The sequence below is a fragment of the Harpia harpyja genome, chromosome 9, assembly GCF_026419915.1.
Source record: "Harpia harpyja isolate bHarHar1 chromosome 9, bHarHar1 primary haplotype, whole genome shotgun sequence".
Classification (NCBI taxonomy): Eukaryota; Metazoa; Chordata; class Aves; order Accipitriformes; family Accipitridae; genus Harpia; species Harpia harpyja.
Window position 1 is genome coordinate 32,016,870 of NC_068948.1, and position 23,783 is coordinate 32,040,652.

Genomic DNA, 23,783 nt, shown 5'->3' on the forward strand with positions numbered 1-23,783 from the left:
GTGCCAAACACCTCTGGTCTCCAGAAAACCCTGCCAGGCTCAGCCTGCCCACAGGTCTCAGACCGTGTGGGCACAGCTGAGCTAATTAGCCGGCGGCAACGAGGCGTGCCGGGAGCTGGACCCTCGTGCCAGCCCTGCGCTGCCGTGCGCTGCTCAGGCGTGACGGATTAGGAATAATTTTACAAAAGCAACATCCGTTTTCCTTCCAGACACTAAGAAGAAGACCCCGGTGGCACCGCGAGCTCCGATGTAGCGCAAGCGCGCGGGGGGACCACGCACGCACCCACCTGCTTTGCAGACTCGCCGAGACCCCCAAAAGCTGACACCCCAATGGGTACTCAGGGGCAAACGGCTCGGGGGGCATCGATCCCGCCTGCCCCTGCGATCGCTGATGCCCACCTGTGACGCTGGGACGTGTGGGTACCCATCACCCTGCCTCCGGCCTGGGTGCCTCGCTCCCAGCAGCGATGCTGCGCTGGAGCTTGGGGAGCTTCACCCAAAAAAATAACCCTCCTGGCTGCCAGTGTGACCCATGCCCCGCCGGAGCAATGCTGGGGGTCCCTAGGGTGGCCGAGCATCACCCAAACCCCGCGCCCGGCTCACGCGGCTGTGTCGGGGTACCCAAGCAGAGGGGAAAAAATGTCTCCGGGAAAATACAGATCATTAAACAAATGCCCGGGGGCTGTCACAGACTAACAAGCAGAGCTTTAGCAGCTGATTTGTCTTCAGCCGGCAATGTTTAAAAATCCAACTGAGACCAGCAGAAAAATATCCACTCCCCTCTTTAAAACACACATTCATCACTTGAGAATCTTAATGCGTCTTTCCCAGCCGGGGAGGTCAAACACGCCTGCCTAAAGCAGGCTCATTAAATATACATTTAATCACGGTTTGGATTGAGAGACAAAGGCTGGGAGAGACAGGTGCTTTACTGGAGTGACCTTTTGGATCCCATTTTAATGTAACTAGTTTACAGCTTATCTGAAAGGCCAGCTCCTGGGGAAGGCGAGCTGCAGCAAAACGGGCAAAGTAATTAGGGGGGGAAGGGCCGGGGAGGTTTGGGGGGCCACGGAGCAGACGACGGCAGCATCCTCTGCTGCCGCCGCGCCTCCCAGACAGCTCTGCAACATTTTCTGAAGTTCGACTTATCAACCAGAGCAACCCAATTTAATTTGCTTATCTTGTCTCCTTCCTCCCTCCCTCCTCCCCGCTTCTCCTGCTCTTTTTAATTATCGGTTAAATAAATGTCTTTTTCAATAAGGGAAGCAGCATCAAAGCGGGCGCGCACCCTCCCTCCCCGGGCACTTACACTTGCGCGGCTCCAGTGCCTTGTTGGGGCAGGCGAGGTGCTGGGCGGGGGGGTTCTGGGTCCTCTGCAGGCAGGCCAGCATGGTCCGGGTCTGCCGGCGGGCAGTGCCGCCCCCGCCGCCGGCCCGCGCCCTGCCGAGAGAAGAGACATGCCGGTGAGGCGAGGGGACCTGCCCGCCCTGCTGCCAGCCACCCTCCTGCCCACCCAGCCACTTGCCGGGCGGAGGAGCTGGAGGCAGGAGCTCCCAGCACTGACCACGGGCATGCATGCTGCTCAGAGGCCTTTGCTCCTTTGGAGATACATAAATAACTGGGAAAGCCTTAAATAAGTATGAATGTATATAAAATAAATCTGAAGGTCTCAGTGGATGATTTGCGCTTCTTGCAAAGCTTTCCGCTCTTCCCGCCAGGAACGGGGCAGAGCCGGGGCATCCCTCCAGCACCGCGCTCCTGGCAGCGCCAGACTGCTCTGCCGGCGTGCCAGCCGGCGCCTCCCGGCAGAGAGCAACCCTGCCGGCTCTGGCCAAGGCTGGGGAAAGACGGTGTTAAATTCCCGCTTGGGGTCCTGGGATCTGTCGCCAGCTCCCAGCTGGCATCAAAATCTGCTTGACAAAAGCTGGAGGGGTCAGGCCAAAGTCATCGCCGCCACCGCTCTGCTAATTGTACATCCTTCACGAGCCGCCGTGGAGGGCATGAATTATAACCAGTTGCTGCTGACACCCTCCCACTGCTCCGGCTGGCGTGGGGAGTGATATTCCGGCTCGGAAAGGGCAGGGAGACGTGGGCAGGAGCAGCAGAAAAGCAGGCAGCGGTGCCCATCCTCCAGCGTTGCAGCTTCTGAGCCATTGCTCTCCCGGCTGAACATTTACTGATGGCTGGGTGGCACGGTTGGGTGGCATGGCTGGGTACATCACTTCATCGCAGGGGAACCATCTCCTCCTGCAGCCATCCAGCAGACGGGACGTTTCCTGCATGCCCCGGCGTTGGCGCGCGGTGCCGGGGCCAGCATGCAGGGGAGCTGTGCGGTGGCCTCAGGCACACACTGGCAGAGCCTGTGACCATCACCCGCCGGGCAGCAAAGCACGGATGGACACTCCCCGAGCTGTGACCGGGGCTCTCCTTGCTCCGCTGGTTTAAATGCCACCCTTCCAAAAGCACTTTCGCAGCCACTGCGGGCACACAGACATCGGTACCCGCGCGCTTGCCGCTCGCTCCCGCCCCGTGCCCCCCTCCACCGGGCAGGGTGGTCCCAGGCTCTGGGCTCGTCCCTGGGCTGGACGGCTGGTGGTGGCGGTGGGACCCGTGCGGGGCGTCAGTGCCGTGGCCGGGCTCTGCCCGAGGGGGCTGGGGGTCTCACCCCGTCCCCCCTGCTGCAAACTGGGGGCAAGGGAGAGACTCGTTAGCAAAAGGTGTGAGGAGCAGGAGGGGAGGAGGAAGTCATCTAATACCAAGCAGGTGTCTGGAGAACCCAAATTGTGCTGTTTTCTCCTAATAATGAAGTATTCATGAGTAAAAGCCTTTTTCACTACTTTCTTAAGATACTAATTTCACAACAAGCGCCTTGTTACCATGCAATTATTCCAATCGTGCATTTCTCCCAGATTCCATCTGTCCTCGCGCTCTCTAAATGAAAGACAATCATGTAACCACCTTTCATTATTCACTATTTTACTTTCAGCAAAGGTACCCTGAAAGAAATGATTTCCTCTGAAAGGGACTTTTATTCAGTTTCAAAACCAATTTTCTCCTATTACTGTCTTAAAAAAAAAAAGGAGGGGGGCAGGGAGGTGTTTTTATTTCATGCATTACATATCCTTTGTTAACGCAGCTCGCAGTAAAAGCAGCCGTATCCATTTTCTGGCTTCGATTTCTGGTAATTTTAAAATATGCCATTACAATCAGGCAGAAATTATACAGTTTGAAAAGAGAATGAAGTGCTTCTTATTCAGAGGCTGAGCGCACTTGACTGCCAGGGAGCTCGCCTCTCCCCGCCGGGACTTGGGGTTCATTACGCAGCCCCGCTCCCAGCGCGCCTCGGCTCCCCCGGCACGCGCCGGCGCACACCCACCGCCCGGCTTCGGCGGCGGCTGCATCCGTGCCGGAGAGCTGCTGCGCCGACCCTGTCCCCGCAGGGTGGACCTGGGTCGGGGCACCCATGGCCACGCGGGGGATGGCTGCACCCGGTACCGGCTCCCGCCGTACCTGAGCCTCACCTACGCGGTGACCTCGGGGCCGGCGTCCCGCCGGGTGTCACCATCTGGCCGATTAGCGGGCGGACGTCACCTCCTCCCCTGCAGCGAGTCTGGCTCCTCGCCGGGACGCTGCCCCGTGTCCCTGTCCCCGTGCCCCAGACACGGGCTTCACGGGCGGCTTGGTGCCGCCGCTGGATGCGTGTCGGGTCCCTGCTGGTCCCCGGGGAGGAGAGGGCCGAGAGCAAGGAGAGAGCACCCAGGGAGGAGGTGGCACAGGGCGAGCGGAGAGGCCAACCTGCTGCCGTGGGGCAGGATGCGGCCGCTGGTGGGGCACCAAACCCTGGTGCCAAGAGGAGTGAGGGTGAGGATGCAGCTCCAGTCCCTCTGGAAGCCCCCAGGGAAGGGGGGGTATGCTGGCTGCGGGTGTCCTTGGCCCTGGGGACCCCACAATGTAGGTCTCCTGGGGCCACCCCCATGATGGCACGGGTGCTCTTCCCCACCACTGCTCTCCGGGCCCCGCCACGCACCCACGCCCAGCCCAGCATCCTCCCGGAGACATCCTGACCTCAGCCGTGCACAGCAGGAGCATCATCGGCATCAGCCAGGAGAGCCACGGCAGCCACATGCCAAACTAAAGCAAGCCACCGATTAATTCAGACCCCAGTTTTGCCCCTGTCTCCCAGCGTCACGTAGTGGAGATGATTTTTCCGACAGCTATGCTGCGCTTCTCCCCACCTTCATGGGCACACTTCATAACCATGAGGGCCCCAGTGCCACACACACCGCAACACCGTCCATCCGTCCCGGCACCCTGCTGGGCACCCCCCAACCCCCTAAAGTGCCCACAGGCGAGAGGGTGGGCGGCCCGGCACAATGGGCATCTGTGCCGCGGTGGCATTTCGTTAATGCTGCTCAGAAAAGCCCCTGAATCAGCTGATGGGAATTGGGCGCTGGGCTGTCCGAATGCTTAGCGCCGGCTTAGTTAGCTCCATCTGCATTTGAACTAATTCCAATCAGCAGGATCCGATTTAGTTCAAGCTGCTCTGGCTCTTTCATGGCAGGAAAGACAACACTCAGCAGTTTTGCCAAACCACCCCGAGTCTGTACGGCCTCTGCCCAGCCTGCACCAATGGCCCCGCCGCCATGCAGCCAGCGGCACAGCCGGCACAGTGGCACGTGGTGAGAGCGTCCCGCTCTCGGGGATGCCAGGAGCGGGGTCCCTTGGGGACATCCAAAGCAGGGTCCCTTGTGGACACCCGGAGCAGGGTCCCCCAGGAGCCCCAACCCTGCATCCCACGGCACCACTCCCCAGCCCTGGCATCATCCCCCTCCATCCTTCCCCAGCCCCTCTCCAACCCGCTCCTTCCCACTCCCCACCCCAGGCCAGCTAATTTTGAAGCCCTATCTCTACATCGCACTATTTATAAGCCCAAGGTCTTTGTGACTTTAATAAAAAAAACCCAACACCCTCTATGTCTAAAACCCCCGTGACGGGAGGGTTTGGCACCTCCTCTGACATCAGCGGCTGATAAGTCAGGCTTATCTCCTCCGAGAGCCCCGCGAAGGTCCCTCCGGCGAGATAAGGCCAGCGCAGCTGTCGATAGAGGCTTTCGCAGGCGAGGATTTAGATAAAAGAAAATGTGACGGGGGGAGCGGTGGCAGGGGGGGAAAGGGAACTTTAAAAGTCTCAGCCTGAACTGGGTCTGTGCCGCTGGCCCGGCAGCACGAGGGGAGGGGAGGGCAGGGGCAGCCCCGGGCAGCAGGTTGGGCAGGAGCAGCTCTCTCACTGGGAAGAGCAAGGGCCAAGGTCTCCGTCACCATCCGGGCTCCGGTGCATCGTGTGTGCATCCTTCCCTGGGTGCTATCGGGGCGGCCTGGGGTGCAAGCCCATAAAAAGGGAGTTTTCAGGGTTGGGAGAGGAAGGGGGGCAGGAAGAGGGATGCTGCAAAGCTGTTGGAGTCATGCCACCGTGTGTCCCCCCCGGCTATTAAAAGACAGCGCTGGGTTCGGCACAAGGACAGGAGGTAACCGGGTCACCCCAGCTAGGAGAGGCGCAAGAGGCTTCTGACAGTGCCAGACAGACGGACAGCGTGGGAGCGAGGCCAAGGCTGGCAGCAACCCTCGCAAGCCGGCAGCACTGATAAATTAAGCAAAAGCCCTCGCTGGTCCCCGGCGTGCCGAGTACAACAAATCCACCTGCCGTGGTACTGGGGCTACCTGCCATGACCGGGGACACCCCTGTCCCTCGTCCCTCCATGGTGGGATGGAGGAGAAACCCACCGTCCCGCTGGGGAGCTCCTCTTCCCCGCGGCCCCGGCTACATTGGTGCTACCCCCGAAGCAGCCCCGGCACAGCTGCTGACACCGTCCCCCCCAGAGAGTGTTTTCCCGTCAGATGGCATCCCTCCTGTGAGGATGAGGAGGTGCCAGGGGAGGAAGGCTTCCCCTCCACACACAGAGGGGAGTGAGCAGGATTTTGGCTGGTGCTGCCACCTGGCACCACGGTGGTGGAGGCAGCTGCCGTGCCAGCTTGTGCCCATCTCCCATCCAGCAGCAGATTTATGGTCCCCTGGCCAAGGCAGTGGAGGGGACACGGCGCCCGGCGAGCGACGCCGCAGCTCGGTCCTGCAACGGGCGAGCGCGGGAAAGGTCACCCCGCCGTAAATCATGGGGAGCACCAGATAAAATAAAGCAGAAAGTTTGACGCCGCTGTGCCGAGGGCTGCAATAAAGCATGGCGCGGTGCCGCCAGCCGCGCTGCGACCTTCCCCTCGCCCGGCCGCCACTCCATCCCACCCGGCTAATCCGCTCCCCTCTGCGCACTCCAGCCCCAGGCCTTTCAGGGGGCCCTGTTAATAATTAAATGTTAATCTAAAAAGCAATTTTAGCTGCAGTGCTGCAGATCTGGTTAGAGATTACATTAGCATGTAAGAGTCAAGGGTAATTTTCTCTAACCCCTCTTGTGATCTTTAAAACCCGCAGATCTTAAAGCAACACCAGCTCCTCTGATTAAAATTGGAAGCTGGGGTTTGCGATGGATAATGATGCTGGAAGTGATTATTTTGCCGCTCGGATCTCGCTGGGGTGGTGGGGGAGCGGGGGCTGCTGGGGGAGCGACCTGCACTGGCTGAGCAGCTTCTCCCAGCCTGGGCCCTGCAGAGACTCGGGGAAGGTGCCCGGGGTGAGCCCAGGACCTGGCTGGCACTGAGCAAAACTGCACCCTCAGCTTGAGGGTCCGACCCTGGTGGCTGGACCTTGCTCAGCTGCGCGCTCAGGGGGGGTCCGTTGCCTCCCAACTTCTCCATCATCCCCCACCCTGGGAGATGGAGCCTGCAGGGAAAACCCCACAGAGGAGAGGGTGCATATCCCAATGGAGATGTGGGTGCACAAGCCTCTCCCGAGTGCACCCTGCATGGGATGGGACGGTCCCCTCCAGCGCTGGGGACACCACGAGGCATGCGGGGACAGGCAGGGCCAGGCACTGCCCGCACCCCTATCAGCCCCAACCTGGGGGGCAACTGCCTCTCCGACACAGTGAGCATCCCCATTTCCCACTCCCCCAGTGCCTGCCTTTACTTATGGAGAAAACATTTCGCTGCCCCACTGCCAGCGGAACGGTGCCTTTTCAGGGCTGCTGTGACACCGGAATGGCATGGAGCTCACCAGTGACGGCACGCTGCCAGGGATGGAGCGGCACCGGTGCAGGCAGCGAGGGCTGCGAGCCCACACTGGAACCCAGACAGAGCATCCCCTCGCTGCTGGTATCTTAAGGCAGCAATGAGGAAAGGTCTCTCCCATCCCAGCCAGAGCCGAGGTTTCTGCTCCCGCAGTGGCTCCAAGGAGAAACCCCTCGGACCGTTCAAGAAAATCAACATCAAAAAATACCCCAAAATATCCTTTTGCTCACCAGTGGGGCCGCGGAGGCTGGGACGGGGGCACGGCTGCTACAGCCCGGAGCAGAGGACATGAGCAAATTGCCTCTCAACCGGTACAAATGACCCGATGGAAGAAATAAGGTATCAGATGTGTCCGTAATGATGGAATTAAAAAAAAACAATTTGAGTGCTGTTGAGCATTTGCAGACATCCTCACGCAGGGCTCGGGCAGCCTGGTTAAATTTATGTGTCAGCTTTAAGGAGGCCTCTCATCAAATGAGCTATTTTGGGCAGAGATTAAAGATCTATTTTAGCTGCGAGCGGGAACGGCTCTCAAACAGGTTAATAATGATTCTGGAAACCCAAGCGTCTCCAGTGCCCTGGGGCAGGGCAGCCAGAGCCCCTGGGCAGCGCCAGTGGGTTCCTGAGGGTCCCTGCACCGGGAGGTTGGGGGAGCCCGGTGTAACGTCCCCCTGACCCGCTGCCATCCTGCCAGGGAGGAAGAAATCCCCGTGCCACCGCTGGGCGAGGAGAGGCTGTGGCGCTGAGCAGGCGTGGGTAATTGGAAGTGGCAGACGCTGGCACGCCACTGCAGAGAAGGTCATTACGTGGGACTGGGAACGGAATGCCAGGAGCGGGGAGGGGGGGAGTGGCCCCGTTAGCAAAGGTCAGGGCCCCGCTCGGGTGCCTTCGGTGTTTTTGGCAGAGCCCGACCCTGGCTGCGTGCACCGGGGTCCCGGCAGGGCCGGCGCGCAGCGTGCGGGCAGGATCTGCCTACACGTAGACTTTTGCCCAGCCCCTCGAAGAGAAACCTCGCTCATCTGACACGGTCATGCCATGCCTCCGTCCTGCACATGGATGGGGGGAGAGGGGAGAGGGGCCGAGCCCACCAAGCTGCCCATCGTCCCCGGCAGCAAGAGCCGGATGTTCACAGGCATTTGGTCCCAGCCCCAGCAGACATGCGGGATCAAACCAGCAGAAAAGCCAAGCGGCTCCAGGGAGACCTCCAGAGCAGCAACTGAAAGCACCCTGGACCCCCAGGACCCGGGAGCCCAGCCCAGCATGGGTGTCCAACCCCTGGGTGTGAGCAGCACCCACGTCCCCAGCCGAGACCCAACAAACTGGACACTGCAGAGACCAAAGCTCACCAGCGCAGCTCCTCCTGCCCCATCCTGAGGGCTCACCTGCCCCCCGCAGTGACAGGGGGCCTGGGGCTCCCGCGGTGCCCAGGCCGGCCAGCCGCCCGTCCGGCTGCACCATGCGCGGCAGCCAGGCGCACGCCGCTCGGTAATTACAGCCCCGAGTGCCTGAGCTGTGAAAGAATCCGATGAAGGAATCCAGGGTAGATCGCGCTGCTGAAATTACTATAATCAAAGGCTTTCACAAAGGCTTCAAATGCAACCAATTACCCTGAAAGGCGAGGCAAGAAAGAAAACAAATTAACGTGTTTGCACAGAGCCTCCGCAGCAGCGCACACATCGCCCCGCGACACCCTCGACCCCGGCCGGCCGCCGCTTTCCATCCCCAGGTCCCGCTCCCCATCCCCACATCCTGCTCCCCATCGCCGGGTACCAACTCCCCATCCCCACCGCTGCTCCCTATCCCCGCACCCTGCTCCATCGCCGCTGCCCCTGCTCGCCTCAGGGTGCAGCTGCACACAAAGGGGCTCTGTGCCCGTCCTTCGTCCCGCGGCTGGCCGCTGCCCCGCCGGCGGACAAAAGCTCTGCCTGTGCCGGCGGCCGGGTCCGGCGCAGGCCCGGGGGCTTGCCAGGACAGCCCAGGGAAACCTCCCTCCCTCCTCCGCCAGCGCTGGCTGGGGTGCCCGGGCAAGGGGAGCCGCGGGGTCCTCAAAGGCACCCATTGAGCGTAGCCCTGCATCGCCCCGATAGATGGGGAAGCTATTCACAGCAGGGGCCCTCCCAGCCCCCCCCCTCGCCGCCTTACGTTACAATTCGTCTGTGCCACCAGTCTGGGGGAAAAGAGGGGAAAAAAGGAAAAAAAAATTTAAAAATCAACTTCTTTCCTTTAATATTTAACAAGAGTCCATCACCCTAAGTCTATTTTGTAATACAAAGCTCTGGAGATTTAAACCCTTCTCACCCAGAGAGATGGAAATGAATGGTGCTCTTTAATGAGCTGGTTCAGCAGAAAAGATAGATTTCTAAGATTACTGTAGGAATTCTTATAATTGATGTGTACTTTTGTAACAAGGATTATACCACCATCCGGTCAAGTAATTCCGGCTCTTCCCCCCCTTCTCCCAAGCTCACCCTGCTTTTGGGGTTCCCTGGGGGAGAGGGACCAGCCCCTGTCCCCGCAGGGAGAAAGCAACACAGAGGGGGGGAAAAGAAGAAAAAGCCAAAGAAAAATTAAACGGGTTTCTCCTATTTAGCTGTAGATAACCTAATGCAGCCACTGAATGGGGAAAATAAGGCATCTCTCAAGATTTATATATTTGTTTTACAAAGCCCTGCTTTCCCCCACCGATCGGAGGCCGGATGAGCTGCTGAATGCCGAGTAATTAAAAGGAACAGAGAACAATACCCGCGCCTGCCGAAGAACGCAGAGTTTCCCTCAGATGTTTATAGCAATTGTATGAAAATGTACAAGCTGGGATGGCAAGAGCTGACAGCCGCGCCGGAGCAGCCGTGATTGCGAGCTGGCTGCCTCCCCCGGCTGATTGGCATTAATTGTGTGCGTTTGCAAAGCAGAACGGAAAGTCTGACATTAGCTGCAAGCCAACATTTCTTTCTAATAGTCTTAATGATTACGACGAGAGCTGATGATCATTGTGGGGCGTTAATAGTCCGGAGAGCGGCTCTGCAGCTTTTCCCAGTGGGGACGAGAGCCGGGCTGTCCCCATCAGCCCTGCGTGTGCAAGGGGAGATGCTCCCCAGGGTGGGCTGGGGGTGCGGTGGGATGGACTCGAGGGGTCCCATGTGGCCAGAGCCCCCCCGGGGGTGGGACACTGCCCGTCAACCTGTAAAACTCTCTGGCAAGGGGACGGAAAGGACAGGGGAGGGGACAGCAGCCCCTTGCCCTCCCAGGGGAGAGAGCAGCTCCTGCCCCGGCTCTGCCCATGGGAGAGAGGTGGCTGGGGGGGGGGACACGGAACATCAGGAGGGAGAATGTCCCCCACCCTGAAGCCCCTCTGGGGCAGGGGTCTCCCCAGGGATGTCCCACACTGGCCATGCCCTAAGGGAAGCACTGGGCCACCCTGCTCCCATGGGCGCCGCACCAGCTCCCAGAGTCACGTCCTCACTGGGTGCCGCAGGAGGGGCTGGGGATGCTGCCCCGGGAGGCAAGGAGAGGGGAGAGCAGCTGGCAAATAACCCACATAAACAGCAGAGCCCATTACTAAAAGCTGATTAATGAAACCTGAGTTTTCTAGACTTTTTACAAGGTTGGTTTTTTGGATGTCCTTGAGTTTCACCACTGCCCAGAGGCACAGGGGAGGGTGGGTGGGCTGCGGAGACCAGCATGGAATGCTCCAACTGTGGCTGCGGGAAAGCCAGAGCCAGACGTGCATGAAAACCCTCCACAGCCCCAACCCATCCAGGTTTACACGGGAGGAAAAATCAATGGCCATGGATCCGCAATATAAAGCGGGAACACGGCGCTGGCAGACGGCAGGCAGCTGGCATCTGACTCGTGCTGTGCAGACGACATGGCTGGGGGTCACCTCGCTGGGGACACAGCTCAGGGGGACATTGCTGGGGGACTGGCACACCCGCCGGGGTACATGGCCGCCGGCTGCCCCACGCGCACCGGGCCACTCTGGCCAGCGAGCAGCGGTGCCAGTCCACATGCCATAAACCCTCGCAGCAGCAGATAGGACACATCCACAGTGCGTGGGTGGCCTTTGCCCGTGCCCTTGCCAGGACACAGCTGGCACCCGCCCAGCCTCCCCCTGGTTCCCCCAGGGCCACTGTGCAGCCCGCCAGGACAGACGGACAGACGGCCTCAGCCCAGCTCCACGCTGTTCCAGCTTTTTTTTTTTTATCATTTGTGTTGGCCAACGTATGACTCGGCTTTGGGCTTTCTGAGCTCACTAATAATTGTCCCCAGATGAAAAGAAATAAAGACTCGGTCCCTCTCCTCCTTCCCCCCCTTTCCAAAAAAAAAAAAAAAGTCCGTAAAGAAGAGCTATAAAAATGGCTTGTTATCTCACCTAGCGAGGCTCAGACTGTATGTTATTGCTAATTGGGTATAACATCCTTGTCTTGTTCTGCTCTCTGAAGCTAAATCAAGAAAGCACCACTGCTGCGAACTAATTATATCTCTGGACTGCAGACTCCAGCTTGTCTTCCCCTTTATTGAGTTAAAAAATGGTCACTAACCTTAATCTCTCATATTCCCAAGCATTAGGGCTGCTGAAAAACCACCACTTCCACCCACAACCCAGTCTGCGCTGAGAAAGATGGAGCACGTGGCCCAGCAAAGGCTTTGCGCTGCTCCGGGACCCAACCCGGGACATGGCCCCGAGCAAGAGCCCGGAGGTGCCCACCTCTGCCACTCCCCATGGCACCGGTGCACCGAGACCACTGCAGATGCCGCTCGGGTCCCCGTACCATCAGGTCTTTATCATATGCAGCTAGGAGGCTTTCTGTGCTGCATGTGCCCAGAGACCGGTCACTGCTGCTTTTCTACCTCTCCTTCTTAAAGGGAAGTTTAAGCTTCTTTCATTATGATTTTTTTTAAATCTGAACCCTGGGCGGCATTCCCACGGCCCTAGCTTGGCAGATGTGAGCAGATGTGAGCGGCTGGGTCACATGTGCATGAACCGGGGGGAGTGGATGCTGCTCCAGTTCATCCATGTCAGCTCCCAGTCCCAGCCCAGGATGGAGCCCAATGGTCCTGTTAATGCTGGTGCTCACCTGTGGGTCCCCCAAGGGAGCAAGGACGCCGTGGCCACCCGGCTGCACCGCTACAGGTGGCTACGGCCAAAGCGCTCCGGTTACCAGAGCAGCATGGCTGTACGCTACAGTGCTGCTGCCATGGCACAGAGCCCATCATCGCAAAATGAGAGGGGATAACCAGATGACCAACGAGCACTGAGACAAGCAGCAGGGCTTTGGCACTGCAGCCATGTGGGATGGCCCCATCCCTCCCAGTCCCGGTGCCTCCCTCAACACCAGTAGCGCAGGGTGAGAAATTTAAGCAGAAATACAAGGCCGTGGGTCAGAAACCAAAGAGCAATGCCACCGAGCTCAGCACCAAGCCCGGCTCCATCCCCCTGCCCAGGGGGACCCACACAGACAGTGTTACTTTCCAAAGAGAAAGTCAAGCTCCAGTTCTCCCTGCGAGCCAAGAGCATCCCTTAAAAAATTGATACTTCCCTGACTATTAATTAACCTGAACCACTTAAAACCGCCTTCAATTTGTCAGGTTTAACTGCCAGCTCTTCTCGGTAAATCAAGCGTCGCGTGCAGATGGAGGCTGCGTGTGCGAGACAGTGGCGAAGGGAGCAGGCGGTGAGCGGAGCGAGCGGGGCAGCCTGCACCATGCTCACCATCCCGGCCCCCAAGAGCACCAATATTCATACCCTGCAATTAGCCAGGATGCAATATTAAAAACGACAGCCGGGCAGGCAGGCAGGAGTGGGCAGGGAACACCAGTGGGACTGAAGAGCACCCCACACTGCACCGTTCCCATATCCCCCCCAGCACCCTTGTTGTGCTCCCAAGGCTGAATTCGAAAGCAATATGAATATTTATCTCTGACAGCAAAATCTCCCCACTGCAGGGTATTAAGGCTTTATTAGTGTGCGGTTACCAGCGACGCTAAGCCAGCCCTCGCTCTAGCCTGGAGCACGGCAGAGATGACCTACAAGAGGCAGATGGCGAAAGCCTTGGAGAGCCCCCGACCCTGGGACGTGCCTCCCCTCGCTGGGGTGAAGAGGGGGCTGCACACCCCAGTCACACGCAGGGCGATGGGGACAGGGTGGAGAGCTAGGTCCCCCCACCAAAACCCCCCTCCTCGCCCAGGGCCAGGCTCTCCAAAATGCCTCCCCACACTGGGGCTGTCCCCTGGCCCCTGCACCGCACGGCTTGCCGTTTTGGGTTAAAACGCTGATGTATTCTCTCTTTAGCGAAAGAGGTCCCAGGAGCTATAAAAATTCCCAGCAGGCTCCCGTCAGTCTCAGGTCATTAACTTTCTTTCATTGGGAGTTTGTTTACAGCCAGCCATAAATAGCGGCGCCCGCGCTGCCCGCCAGCTGGGACGAGGTGGACGGGATGGGGCTGCCCATGCAGGAGGGTGCAGCACCCTGAGGCACGGGGTCCGGTACTTGCCCCCGCCGTATTGACTTTTCCTGGGCCTCACGTTTCCCACCGGCCCAGCGTCCCAGCCGGCATGGCACAGCACAGCGCTGCCCACAGTGCCATTTGCCATGAAACCACCTCTGCAACCCTGCAAATCGATGCGGTCACCTTGCACGTGGCCAGAGGGAGCTGGGGCGTGCGCTTGGGTGTGCTTGCAGCTCAAGTTTTGTCTTTCCTGAAACAGGAGGAGGAGGAGGAGGAGGAGGAAGGCAGCTGGCCTGAGCTGCCCATACAGGTAACCTGTCCCTGGGACCTGCCCTGCACCCTCAACCCAGCCCAGCACCTGCTGCAGAGGGAGCCCAGCCCCTGCGCCCATCATGAGCACCAACTTCATGTCAGGACCTCTGCGTGTTTGAGAGATGTCCCAGTCCCAGGAGGGACCCCAACACCCCTCGTCTCACTGCAACCTCCACCTCAGACCTCTGCCCTTCCCCAGCAGCCCCTAAGGCACTGCCATGATTTACCAGCATGGAGGTGGAAAGCAGGAAAGCCGAACGCACTGCTGCCACGGCACCATGCTCCTGCCAGACTGCTTTGCGTACCAGGGCTCCTCCGTGCCCAGCCACCCCCGGGGACGGTCTCGGAGCACCCACATCCTGCTGCCTGCCTGAGAGATGTGCCCACGGCGCTGCCGATGCCCCCAACACCAGGAGCACGCTCCAAACCCCATTAACACCTCAGCAGGCTCCAGTGCGCCTCACGGTCAGGAGCCCACCAGGTGCAGGTGCCCAGGGCTGGCGGCGGGACCGCAGGTGATCGGGAGCTTTATTTGCCGTAAGCGAACACGGCAGCTCCGCCGCGGCTGTGCAAACCCACCAGCTGCAGCTCTAATAAAGACGCAGGATCGCACAGCTCCTGAGAACTGCGACTTGGCGGAGCTCAGCCGGAGCACTGGGCACCAGTTAAATATTTACCCCTCGGCCCAGCGAAGCACCCTCTGCATGGAGGACCGCGTGGGGAACCGCAGAGCCAGGCTCCCCCAAGCTGGCACAGGCAGCTCCCCATGCTGCCCGGATCAGCACCATCAGTCCCACGCTTGTGCGGATGCCCGGAGCAGGGGCTCAGTGGCATGGGCTCCCCCATGCCTGGTCCCAGGCTGCGGAGGGGAGCTCCTGGGGGTAAACAGCCACAGCCAGCGCAGTTGGGTCCGGCTCACAGCAGCCAGGCACCCACCTCTTGTTTTATTTCACGGGCTGGCTATAGGAACAGCCAATGCATGGGCCAAGCACGCAGTCCAGCAGCAGCCCAGGCTGCGCGGTGGGCTAAGAGATTAAACCCCAAACTCAGGCACGGTGACTTCTGCTCTTCCACCTGTCCCTGGGAGAGCAGGGACTCGCCAAAAATCACAGCCTCATCACTCACGGTCCCCCACGTCTATGGAAATATCTACATTTTAAACCATATACTCGCACAACCTGTAATCAGAGCAACACAAATAGCCCCTGCTTCCCATGTAAATTAAAAACACCCATTAGGCAGATTTCAAAAGATGTCAGTAGGCTTATAATTATACACGACATCCTTCCGAGATAAAAGCGATTACCGGGGATGCAAATCACTTAGCAACCAATCAGTGCCCCCAGAGTGCAAAGCACTGACCAGCCATCCATTTTCGCCTCGTCCTTTTATTCCCTGCATCGAGCAAATACAAACACAGATAAAGAGAGGCACAATAGCTCTTGACACGCAAATAGGTTAACATAATAAAGCCAGCTTTAGCCGGCTCACTCGAGGGAGAAAAGCAATTCTCAGGCAAGCAGGAGGTAATAAAACAGGGCTTTTGTGTTCCTGGCTCCCATTCTCACCCCTGCGCCAGCTTTGCTGCATTAGCTGATAGGCATCGCGGTTTGATTGAATTACCTTTCATGAATATTAGCTTTTTGAGGAATGCGCAGGCAGAAGAGAAAGAAGAAATGTCTTATTTTTGCATGCATGCACCCGCTGCAGACGGACATGCGGTGGCACAGATGCCGGCGGGGCTGGGAGCGGGGTCCCGGCAGGTGCAGCCCCCCCCCCGCCCACCCCGCCAGCTGCAGCATCCCTGCGGGCAGCACCAGCCACCCTTGGCGGGGTCACCGCGCACAGCCTCACCCCCGTCCGAGCATCAGACACCACCAGCAAAGGAACCTTATCCTGCCAGGAAAAGACGACCCGCTCTGTCCCCAAAAGGAGCCATGGGGCCACGAGGCTCCCACCACCAAGCCCATCGCCCCGGCACCCATCACGCTCAGGGGTGGGACCCGCATCCCTGCCCTCGGTACCCCGACAGCAGGAGGATGGCAGGGTGGGCTGGCTCTCACCGAATATTTACGAGGCTGTAGCTCCCTGTGCCGCAGGTGGGCCAGGATCAGGCCGGAGAGGGGAGCGGGGCTGCCCGGCTTCACCGTAGATTTTCCCTGCGCAAGTTCAGGCCACGCAGGAAACCCGCTTCGGGCAAAAATTAACTCTGCCGCCTGGCAGGGGTGCAAACGCCCAGCACTAATCCCGCACGGATGGCAGTGGGCGTGGAGCACCCTACTCGGTGCAGACCACTGCTATGGGGTCATGGGACCCAGGAGACCCTCGGCCCTGGACGCCGGAGTCCTTCCCCGAGCAAGGCAGCAACCTGCAATTAAAAAACAGCACCAGGAGGGAACAGGCTCCTCTGCTGCCTGCTCAGGGATGGATGCGTGTTTCAGGCTCAAATAAGCCAGATAACCAGAGGGGCTTAAAAAATGAGGTGACGTGGCCTCCCCAGAGGGGCTCTGTCCCCTAGGGCACGGCCCGGAGCAGCCACCCCACCTCCTCCCTCCCTGGGCTTCTCTGCTCCAGCCTGGGGATAAATATTCACACCAAGATGTTTCAATTTTTAATGATCTGGTCAGCCGAAACGAGGCCCATCTCGCAGCCGGTGCAGCTCCAGCACAGAGAACGTGCCCCACCGGTACCGACCCACTCAGCCAGCAGGAAAACCGTTCCTAAAGCCAGGAAAACAAGCCAGGCTCCTGCAGCCGGGGAACGGCTTTCTCTTCCCCTGCTCTACATACAAGGTCAGAGGAAGGCACCTCAGTGAGAGCTTCCCTCTCCTTCCGCTACGGCTTTGAGGCAGCCTGACCCAACGCCACACGGCTCACACCGTGGCTTGCCCCAGCACAGCTGTCGGCACCTGAAAATCCACTCCTGAAAGTTTTAAGGATTCTTAATAAGAAAAGTCTCTCCCATGGGCCTGGGATGCCGGGTGCTCTCTGCCAGAGATGTTTCCCACCTCACCCCCTGGCACCGGAGCCCACGTGCGAAGGCTTTCCCAGCCGGGATCCTGCTGAGTGGCACAGGCGTGCGCGAGCACCCAGACCAGCGAGCAGCGGCACCTTTCCAGCACGCCAGACACTAAAACCCCACAGCAGGGGCACGGGAAGGCGTAAAACTGCCAAATCCCACAAAATCAGCCTCAGCGAGACGCGGGACACTCCTTATTGAGAGAGGGGCCACGTGGCTCTGCCCCCACAGCCATGTGCCCTTAGCCCTCTGCCCTCCACGAAAGCACGTCGCCCACCCAGGCAAGCTGCCTGCAGCCTCTGAACGACAGCGTCCCTAGCAGGAGGATGCACATATATATATATACACACACACACATATATATATATCAAAAAAACTCTCTACAGAGACATCTGCGCCGTAACAACCAGAACCAGACAAACCACCGCTGCCCGATACCAAGCAAATTCATCCCTCAGAAAACACCGAGCACGGCTGTAAAACTTTGCCGCTGCCTCTCCTCAGAAATAAACCTGCAGGGCCGGAGCCGTGCCGCAGTTTCACCCGGTGCAGCGGTGCCCTGCAGCGAGCCGTGCCGAGCTGCCGCTGCTGGCTCTCTGCGTCCAGGCCCTGCCTCTCCAGCCATTAAACTCCCATGATCTGACAGCTCTCCCCAGAGCTGGATTTGGATGCTGGGGCTGAGCCACCACCGCTGGCACCGGGAACACCTCATTTTCTGTTGGGGACCGAGCTGGAGAAGCGGCACAGCCCGCTCGTCCCCGGTCGGAGCCGGTTGCAGCCTGGGCGGATGCTCAGCCATGCTGCCCATGAGCTCTCAGGGACCACGACGCCTCGTCCCCAGCGAATCGTATTCCCAGGGCCGACGGTCCAGAAGATGCCACAAGGATGCTCCCTCCGCAGCGGAGCTCGTTTCGGGAGATGTGTTTTGCCTGCAGACGGTTCTCCTCCAGCAGAGCTACCTGACACCGCGGGAGGCAGCCAGGGAGATGGGCTTTGAAATAAAACCATCGCAGGGTGGTTCCTTTTTCCTCTCCTCGCCTTTGTGACCGGCGGTATCCACACCAGCGCGGGGTCCATTGCGGGTGTCCTGGCTCGGCCACCACCCGCTCCGGTGTCCCTGCGGGGTCGGGCGCTTCCCCGCCGCCTCCCTTCCCCAGCCGGCTCCGGGTGGAGGAGAAAAAACCTTTTTTGTTTTTGGGGGTTTTTTTGTGTGTTTTTCCAGGCGAAAAGGGGCAGCCGGGGTCGGCAGAAAAAGCAGCAGCAGCTCAGGGACGGCTCACGCTGGAAGTGTCTCAGCTTTCCTCGTGGAGGCACCCGTGGATATTTTATTTCCACTTAACGAGTCAGGCGACCCAAAAAGCCATAAAAATAAATAAAAAAAATATAGATAAAAAAAGTTGTTCCCGTTCCTCTCCGGTAGCGACGGCCGAGCCGGTTCCCCAACCGGCGGCGGCGGCGGCGGCTCCGCGCCCACCGTGCCTTCCCCGCGGCTGCGCGGCCGGGGCGAGCCGGGCACCGCCGGGCACCGCGCTGCGGCGGCGGCGCTGCCTCCTCCTGATGCGTCCCGGGAACCGGAGCCCCCCCGGTGTGTGTCACCCCCTTTCTCCCTCCCCGCACCCCCCCCTCCCTCCCTGCGCCGGTAACCCCCTCCCCGGTGCCCGCCGCCGCCGGCCCCCCGTTACCGTCAGAGCTGGATCCGGGCCGGCTCCGGCCGCTGCGGTGCAGGGCGCGCCGGGCCGCCCCCCCCGGGCCGCACAGCAGCAGCGGCGGCGCCCGCCCGGCCCCGCGCCCCGCCGGCGGCCCGCCCCGCCCCGTACGCGGCCAGCGTGCGGCGGCTCCCGGCGCTCTGCCCCCCCCCCCGGGGCGGGAAGAAGAAAAAAATATCCGGGGGGAAAAAAAAAAAAATTAAAATAAAATAAACCCGGCGCAGACGGGCTCAGGCGGCGCGGGGATCCCCGGGGGCATCACACCGCGGCTCCTCCGGTTCCTTTGTGCGGCGGCGATCGGTGCCCGCCGGCCCGTGGCGCAGCAGCGGCGGCCGGCCGGGGGGGTGGGGTGGGGTAGGATGGGGGGGGGTAAGGGGGGGCTGGCGGGCAGGGGGCGGCCGCGGCTCAGCGCTCCATGGCGGCGGCGGCGGCGGCGGGGCGCGGCCCCTCGGTGCTGCCTCCCGCCCGGTGCGCGGCTGCGGCGACACTGAGCGCCCCGCGCGGGGCCCGGCGGCCGCACGCGGCTCGGCCCCGCCCCCGGCGCGTTACCAAGGGGACGCCGCCGCGCGTCCTGCGGGGAGGGGGCGGGGCCGCCCCGGCAACACGCGCCCCTTTCGCGGGAAAATTCGAACCGGCCGCCGGCAGGAGGCTCAGGCAGGCGTAAGACGAGGGACTGCGTTTCCCGGCGTGCACCGCGCGTCGCCGCCGCGCCGTGCCCAGCTCTCGGCGCCGCGGGACCTGATGGGAGGTGTAGTCCCGACGCCGGAGGAGGGTTTCCCCCGGCGGGGTGGGCTCGGCGGGGCCGCGGATTCCCCCGGGGGCCGTCGAGGGCACGGGGATGGCTCCTCCGCGGCGCCCGCCCCCCCCTCCACCCCGGGGTGCCACAACTCCGGCAGACAGGGGATGAAACCTTGGCTGGAATTCACCACCGGACAGCTGGCGCTCCCCGGAGAGCTGGTGACCGGCATGGCGATGGCTATAGCCACCGCTGAGCCCCCGTGGATCGCGCAGTCGGAGCGGGCGCTGTCGTGGCTGAGCCTGCCCCCATTAGCACCGCTCCTGGAGTCCTTTATTCCTTCCCCAAATCCCGCGTACCCCTGCCATAGGCTGTGAGAATGTGAGCATCTGTGGACTGAGAGGGCTTTGAGAAGCAGCCCATTCGCTCTCGCCCATAATGACACCGAGGAGCCCATGCAGCTCCCTACTGCCTAGCGCCCCCCAAGCAGCCCAGCGTGTGCCCCCGGGGCTCACCGCCTTCCAGTCTCCCCCCTCCCTGGCTCCTGCCTTGCCACACTGAGCTTTGAGGAGTTTTGGGGTGGTTTGGCTTCTTCTCGGGGCCTTTCCATCTCCTTCGTCCAGGGAAGCCCCAGCAGCTCCCCAGGCATCTGCAGCCTTGGGTGTGCGGGAGGAGAGCTGCACCCCAGGAGCCGTTTCGGGAGACTCGGTATCTCCAAACATGTGAAGGTGCTCCAGTCACAACTTCTGATCCAGCAAACGCTGAAGGTTGAGAAATTAAAATAATAGCTAGATATGCTTTTAGGAGAGCGATTCCTCTGTGTAATTATAATACGTATTATCCTCCCTATGAAAATACATTATATTGAATAAATTCCCTCTTTGAGCAGGGCTATTCATACTATTCATTTGTTTCAGTTCAAACATTTTTAGCTCATATATCTGGCAGGTTCTTGTGCAGCTTTGTACGTTCTCTGCAGCTTATTTATCTGCTTTCTGTGTTGCAATATAGGCCAGCGATAAGAATAAAACCATTATAGATTTGTGAACAGCACTTAGATTTTTCAAAGATAATTTAATCAAAGCTATTAGTAAGTCAGGAAGAAAGATTGCTTTTTATTTGGCACAAAAAAAAGGAGCCCTCATTCTTCTCAGAAAATGTTTTAACCACCTGAAGTTGCTCACAAGGACTTGAAAGGGTGATGGCATTTTTGCTGGGGAAGAGATCCATCTTGAAATAGCAACTTTCAAAAGGTGGGTGTTTCGGCACTGCCTTCAAGAAGATACTATTAAGCAGTTCTGGCCTCCCCATTTACACCCTTTTTTTTTTTTTTAAGACTTTACAGAGGAGAAACACTTTTGTGATTCAGGGAACCCGTGAATACTTTGCCAGAACATAAATTTCACCCGGCGATGTTGGGAACACAAGGAGAGCCTTAATCTGCTAATGAATGAGCTCTGCAAAGTGAGACCAGCTCCACTTCCACATCCAGAGGGATTGAATTGCAAAAAGGAAGCGGGCAGCCTTCGCTGCTGGAGGAGAGATATTTTTAAAAGTCAATCTGCTTTAGCACAAATAAATAATGCATCGGCTGGATCCGGGGTGGCGGCGAGGAAGTCCTTCCCTTGCGGCACCGGGGAGCCCACCCAAAGTTTTCCATGCCGGCTGCTCACCATTGCCCTTGCAAAGCGGAGATACATGGGACTGTAACCACTGATCTTTAAGATGACGGTGTCCCTTTAATTTAATATCATTATTTTTGACCGGCGCTAGCAATCCGGAGTGCTGAGCGTTTTCATCTCTCATCCTGACAAATGCACGCTGTAATTCTTTGACCAAAATGTCAGTCTGCTCTAGAAATGACTGGCCCTCAGAATGAGAAAGATTTCCAGGGGATTAAAACCGGGCCATTACTCTCCGCTTTAAATGCATTCAAGGCTCTGAAAGCCGTAGCTGCTTTCGTTCCTTTTGTACGAAAAGTTATTGACTTATCAAGGTTAAAATACATTCAGTATGGCCCAATAAAACAGGGATATCTCCGCATTCGTGCTGTCATTTGCAGGTCCGTTTTCATGGCAACAGGGCTCTTTTCTGCACATTAAACGGTTCAGTTGTGCAAAGTTCAGACATTACATAAACAGAGAGGTAACAACAAAAAAAAATCAATGAGCTCATAGGAATGGAAAAAGGAGATAGCATTGATCGGGGCCGGCATCAATATTTGGGATCGCTGCCTCCTGCCCTGCTCGCAGCCCTCCTGTGTTGGCAACAGGGACACAAAGAGATGCTGAAGGACACGGCGGGGAGATGGTGCCTTCGCCCCCCCGCCAGCTCCTGCCCATAATTAGTATCACCAGGGCACAGCCCGGCACAGCCCAGCAATGCCAGGGACAGAGGGGATGCCCACCTGCTTGGGCTGAGGGTTTATTGGTGCTAACAAAGGTGTCAGCACGCAGATGGGTGCTTCCCGTCGCTGGTTTTCGGCTAACAACCCTGGTCCCCATTCCACGGCAAATCCCGCGAGGTTTTCCCCAGCTCCCAGCCGTTTCCAAATGCGGCTCCCCAAGGGACACCGCTGGGATGGGGGGTCTGGAGAGGCGGCTCCATGCAGGCAAGGACAGGGCACATGGGGGACATCAACACGGCGAGCACCTTCGTGGTGGTGCCGGCACCGTGCCGCGGTGACTCCGGCAACACCAAGCTGTGGGCGCGGAGGAAGCGTGGCGCCGGCAGCCGTGGTGGGGTGCGGGGTGTTTGGGCCAAGTGACTTTGATGCTGATGGGAGATGTCAAGCTTTTTGCTTCCCAGTCAAGGGGGCGAGAGAGATTTCGGCGTTAAAATGCTCGTTAGAGGAGAGACACCAACATCTGTTGGGAAAGCAAATGGAGAGAGCACGGAGTGGAGTGAGACGGCCAGGGGCAGCCAGGCGTGAAGCGGGAGGAGGAGGAGGAAGGCAGGCAGGAGTGGGGGTCTCTCCGAGCTGCTGCAGCGGCACGGAGGATCTGCTGCCCCTCGCCCTGTACCAGCGCATGGGTTCACTCCTGGATCCCAAATCTCACCAGTGTGAAAGCGGAGTTTGCCCACTGGGAAGCCCAAGGTGAGAAACTGGTCCCATACAGCCCTTGCCAGGGTCCCCGGGGCCAGAAGCGCCCCTAGTGCCAGGGCCAGCCTGGGAGAGCCAGAGCCAGAGGGCACAGAGGGCAGGCAGCTGGTCCGGCCACAAAAAGCTCCCATTTGGGCAAGGAGCAGTGTTGCAGGAGCATCCTCCTCGCTGTACCCGTGGGTGACTGCCATGGGTGACACTGCCATGGGTGGTGGTGGAGGCGTGGAGCTGGGCAATATTCGGGACCAGCTGCCTTGGGTGCTGCAGGGGTCAGGAAGGCAGAAGCTCCTGTGCTCTGTGGTTGCTTCCCCCAGCCCCCAGTTTATTTATAGATTCAGCAAGTTATTCAGCTGAAACAAATCTCTGTTTCAGTCAGGTCCTGGGGCCAGCAGCAGCCTGCATTATCTCACAGGCAGCCATACATTAGGCAGCGCGTTTTCTATGGGGGCATCAGCAGCCCAGCACAAACAACCCGGCGTTTTGGGGAGGGGGGGTTGCCTGGGCACAGCGATGGTCCCCAGGGTGCGGATGGTGACACTAGGGCCACCCTAAGAGCAAGCTGGGACCAACTGTCCACGGCAGGGGGATAACTGTGCAGAGCTCATGGTGGGCCAGCCGGGGCATGAGGGGCCGGGGTGCACCCTGCCCCCCCAGCACAGCACCCAGCCCCGTTGACAGCGATGCCGGGAGCAAGTGGTCACTGTCAGCCAGAGTCTATTTTTATTCCCTGCTTAAAAATATCCCCGTCCGGGTCACTGGCACATGATGGATCATCGCTCCTGAGACTTCCCCCAGGGTCTTCCCAGCTCCAAGACAAGTAGCAGAGTCAGGCTTCCTGTGAGAGCCCCCCACATCCTTCCCACCCTGTAAAAGCACCGAGGGGACATCACAGCACTCATGCTACGGGGGTGTAAGAAACACCCATGCACTCCTGGGGCCGGGGCATGACAAAGCAGCAGCCCCAAGGGTGCCCTGACATGACCCCGCACCAGCTCTGCATCCCAGCAGCAGCCAGCGAGCATCCTGGGGTCACAGTGTCCTCACTCTCTGTTCTCCCTGCACTTGGTCTCCTGTCAGCGATGGAGCAGATCCCGTGCCTTTTTCTTTCCTCCCCATTTGTATTTTGTGAAAAATTCAACCTTACTCAAAAGCTTGGGCGAAAGCCCTTGTGAGCGGGGATGGGAGCACAAGGAAGAGCAGATTCCAGCCTGCGGTGCATTTTCTAGCCCTATTAGTCACGAGCCTCTGATGCCACGAGAGATACAGGGCTGACTGACAGGTGATTTG

General features: G+C 59.2%; 1 protein-coding gene across 4 annotated transcripts in view; it reads right to left on the minus strand.

The window, feature by feature from the left end:
• Positions 1 to 19,150, minus strand: part of FAM222A (family with sequence similarity 222 member A) — a 32,379-nt gene extending 13,229 nt beyond the window's left edge. Inside the window, exons 1-3 of one of the 4 annotated variants that reach the window (XM_052797027.1) lie at positions 18,634 to 18,708; positions 15,997 to 18,285; positions 1,310 to 1,440 (exon numbers count right to left, since the gene is read on the minus strand). In XM_052797027.1, coding sequence (XP_052652987.1) covers positions 1,310 to 1,391 — 82 coding nt within the window. In that variant the 5' untranslated portion in view covers positions 1,392 to 1,440; positions 15,997 to 18,285; positions 18,634 to 18,708. Of the gene's footprint in view, positions 1 to 1,309; positions 3,267 to 15,996; positions 18,286 to 18,633 lie in introns of those variants that run through there. The other 3 variants (XM_052797025.1, XM_052797028.1, XM_052797024.1) reach the window with 3 other exon arrangements.
• Between the last annotated feature and the right edge of the window lie 4,633 nt (positions 19,151 to 23,783).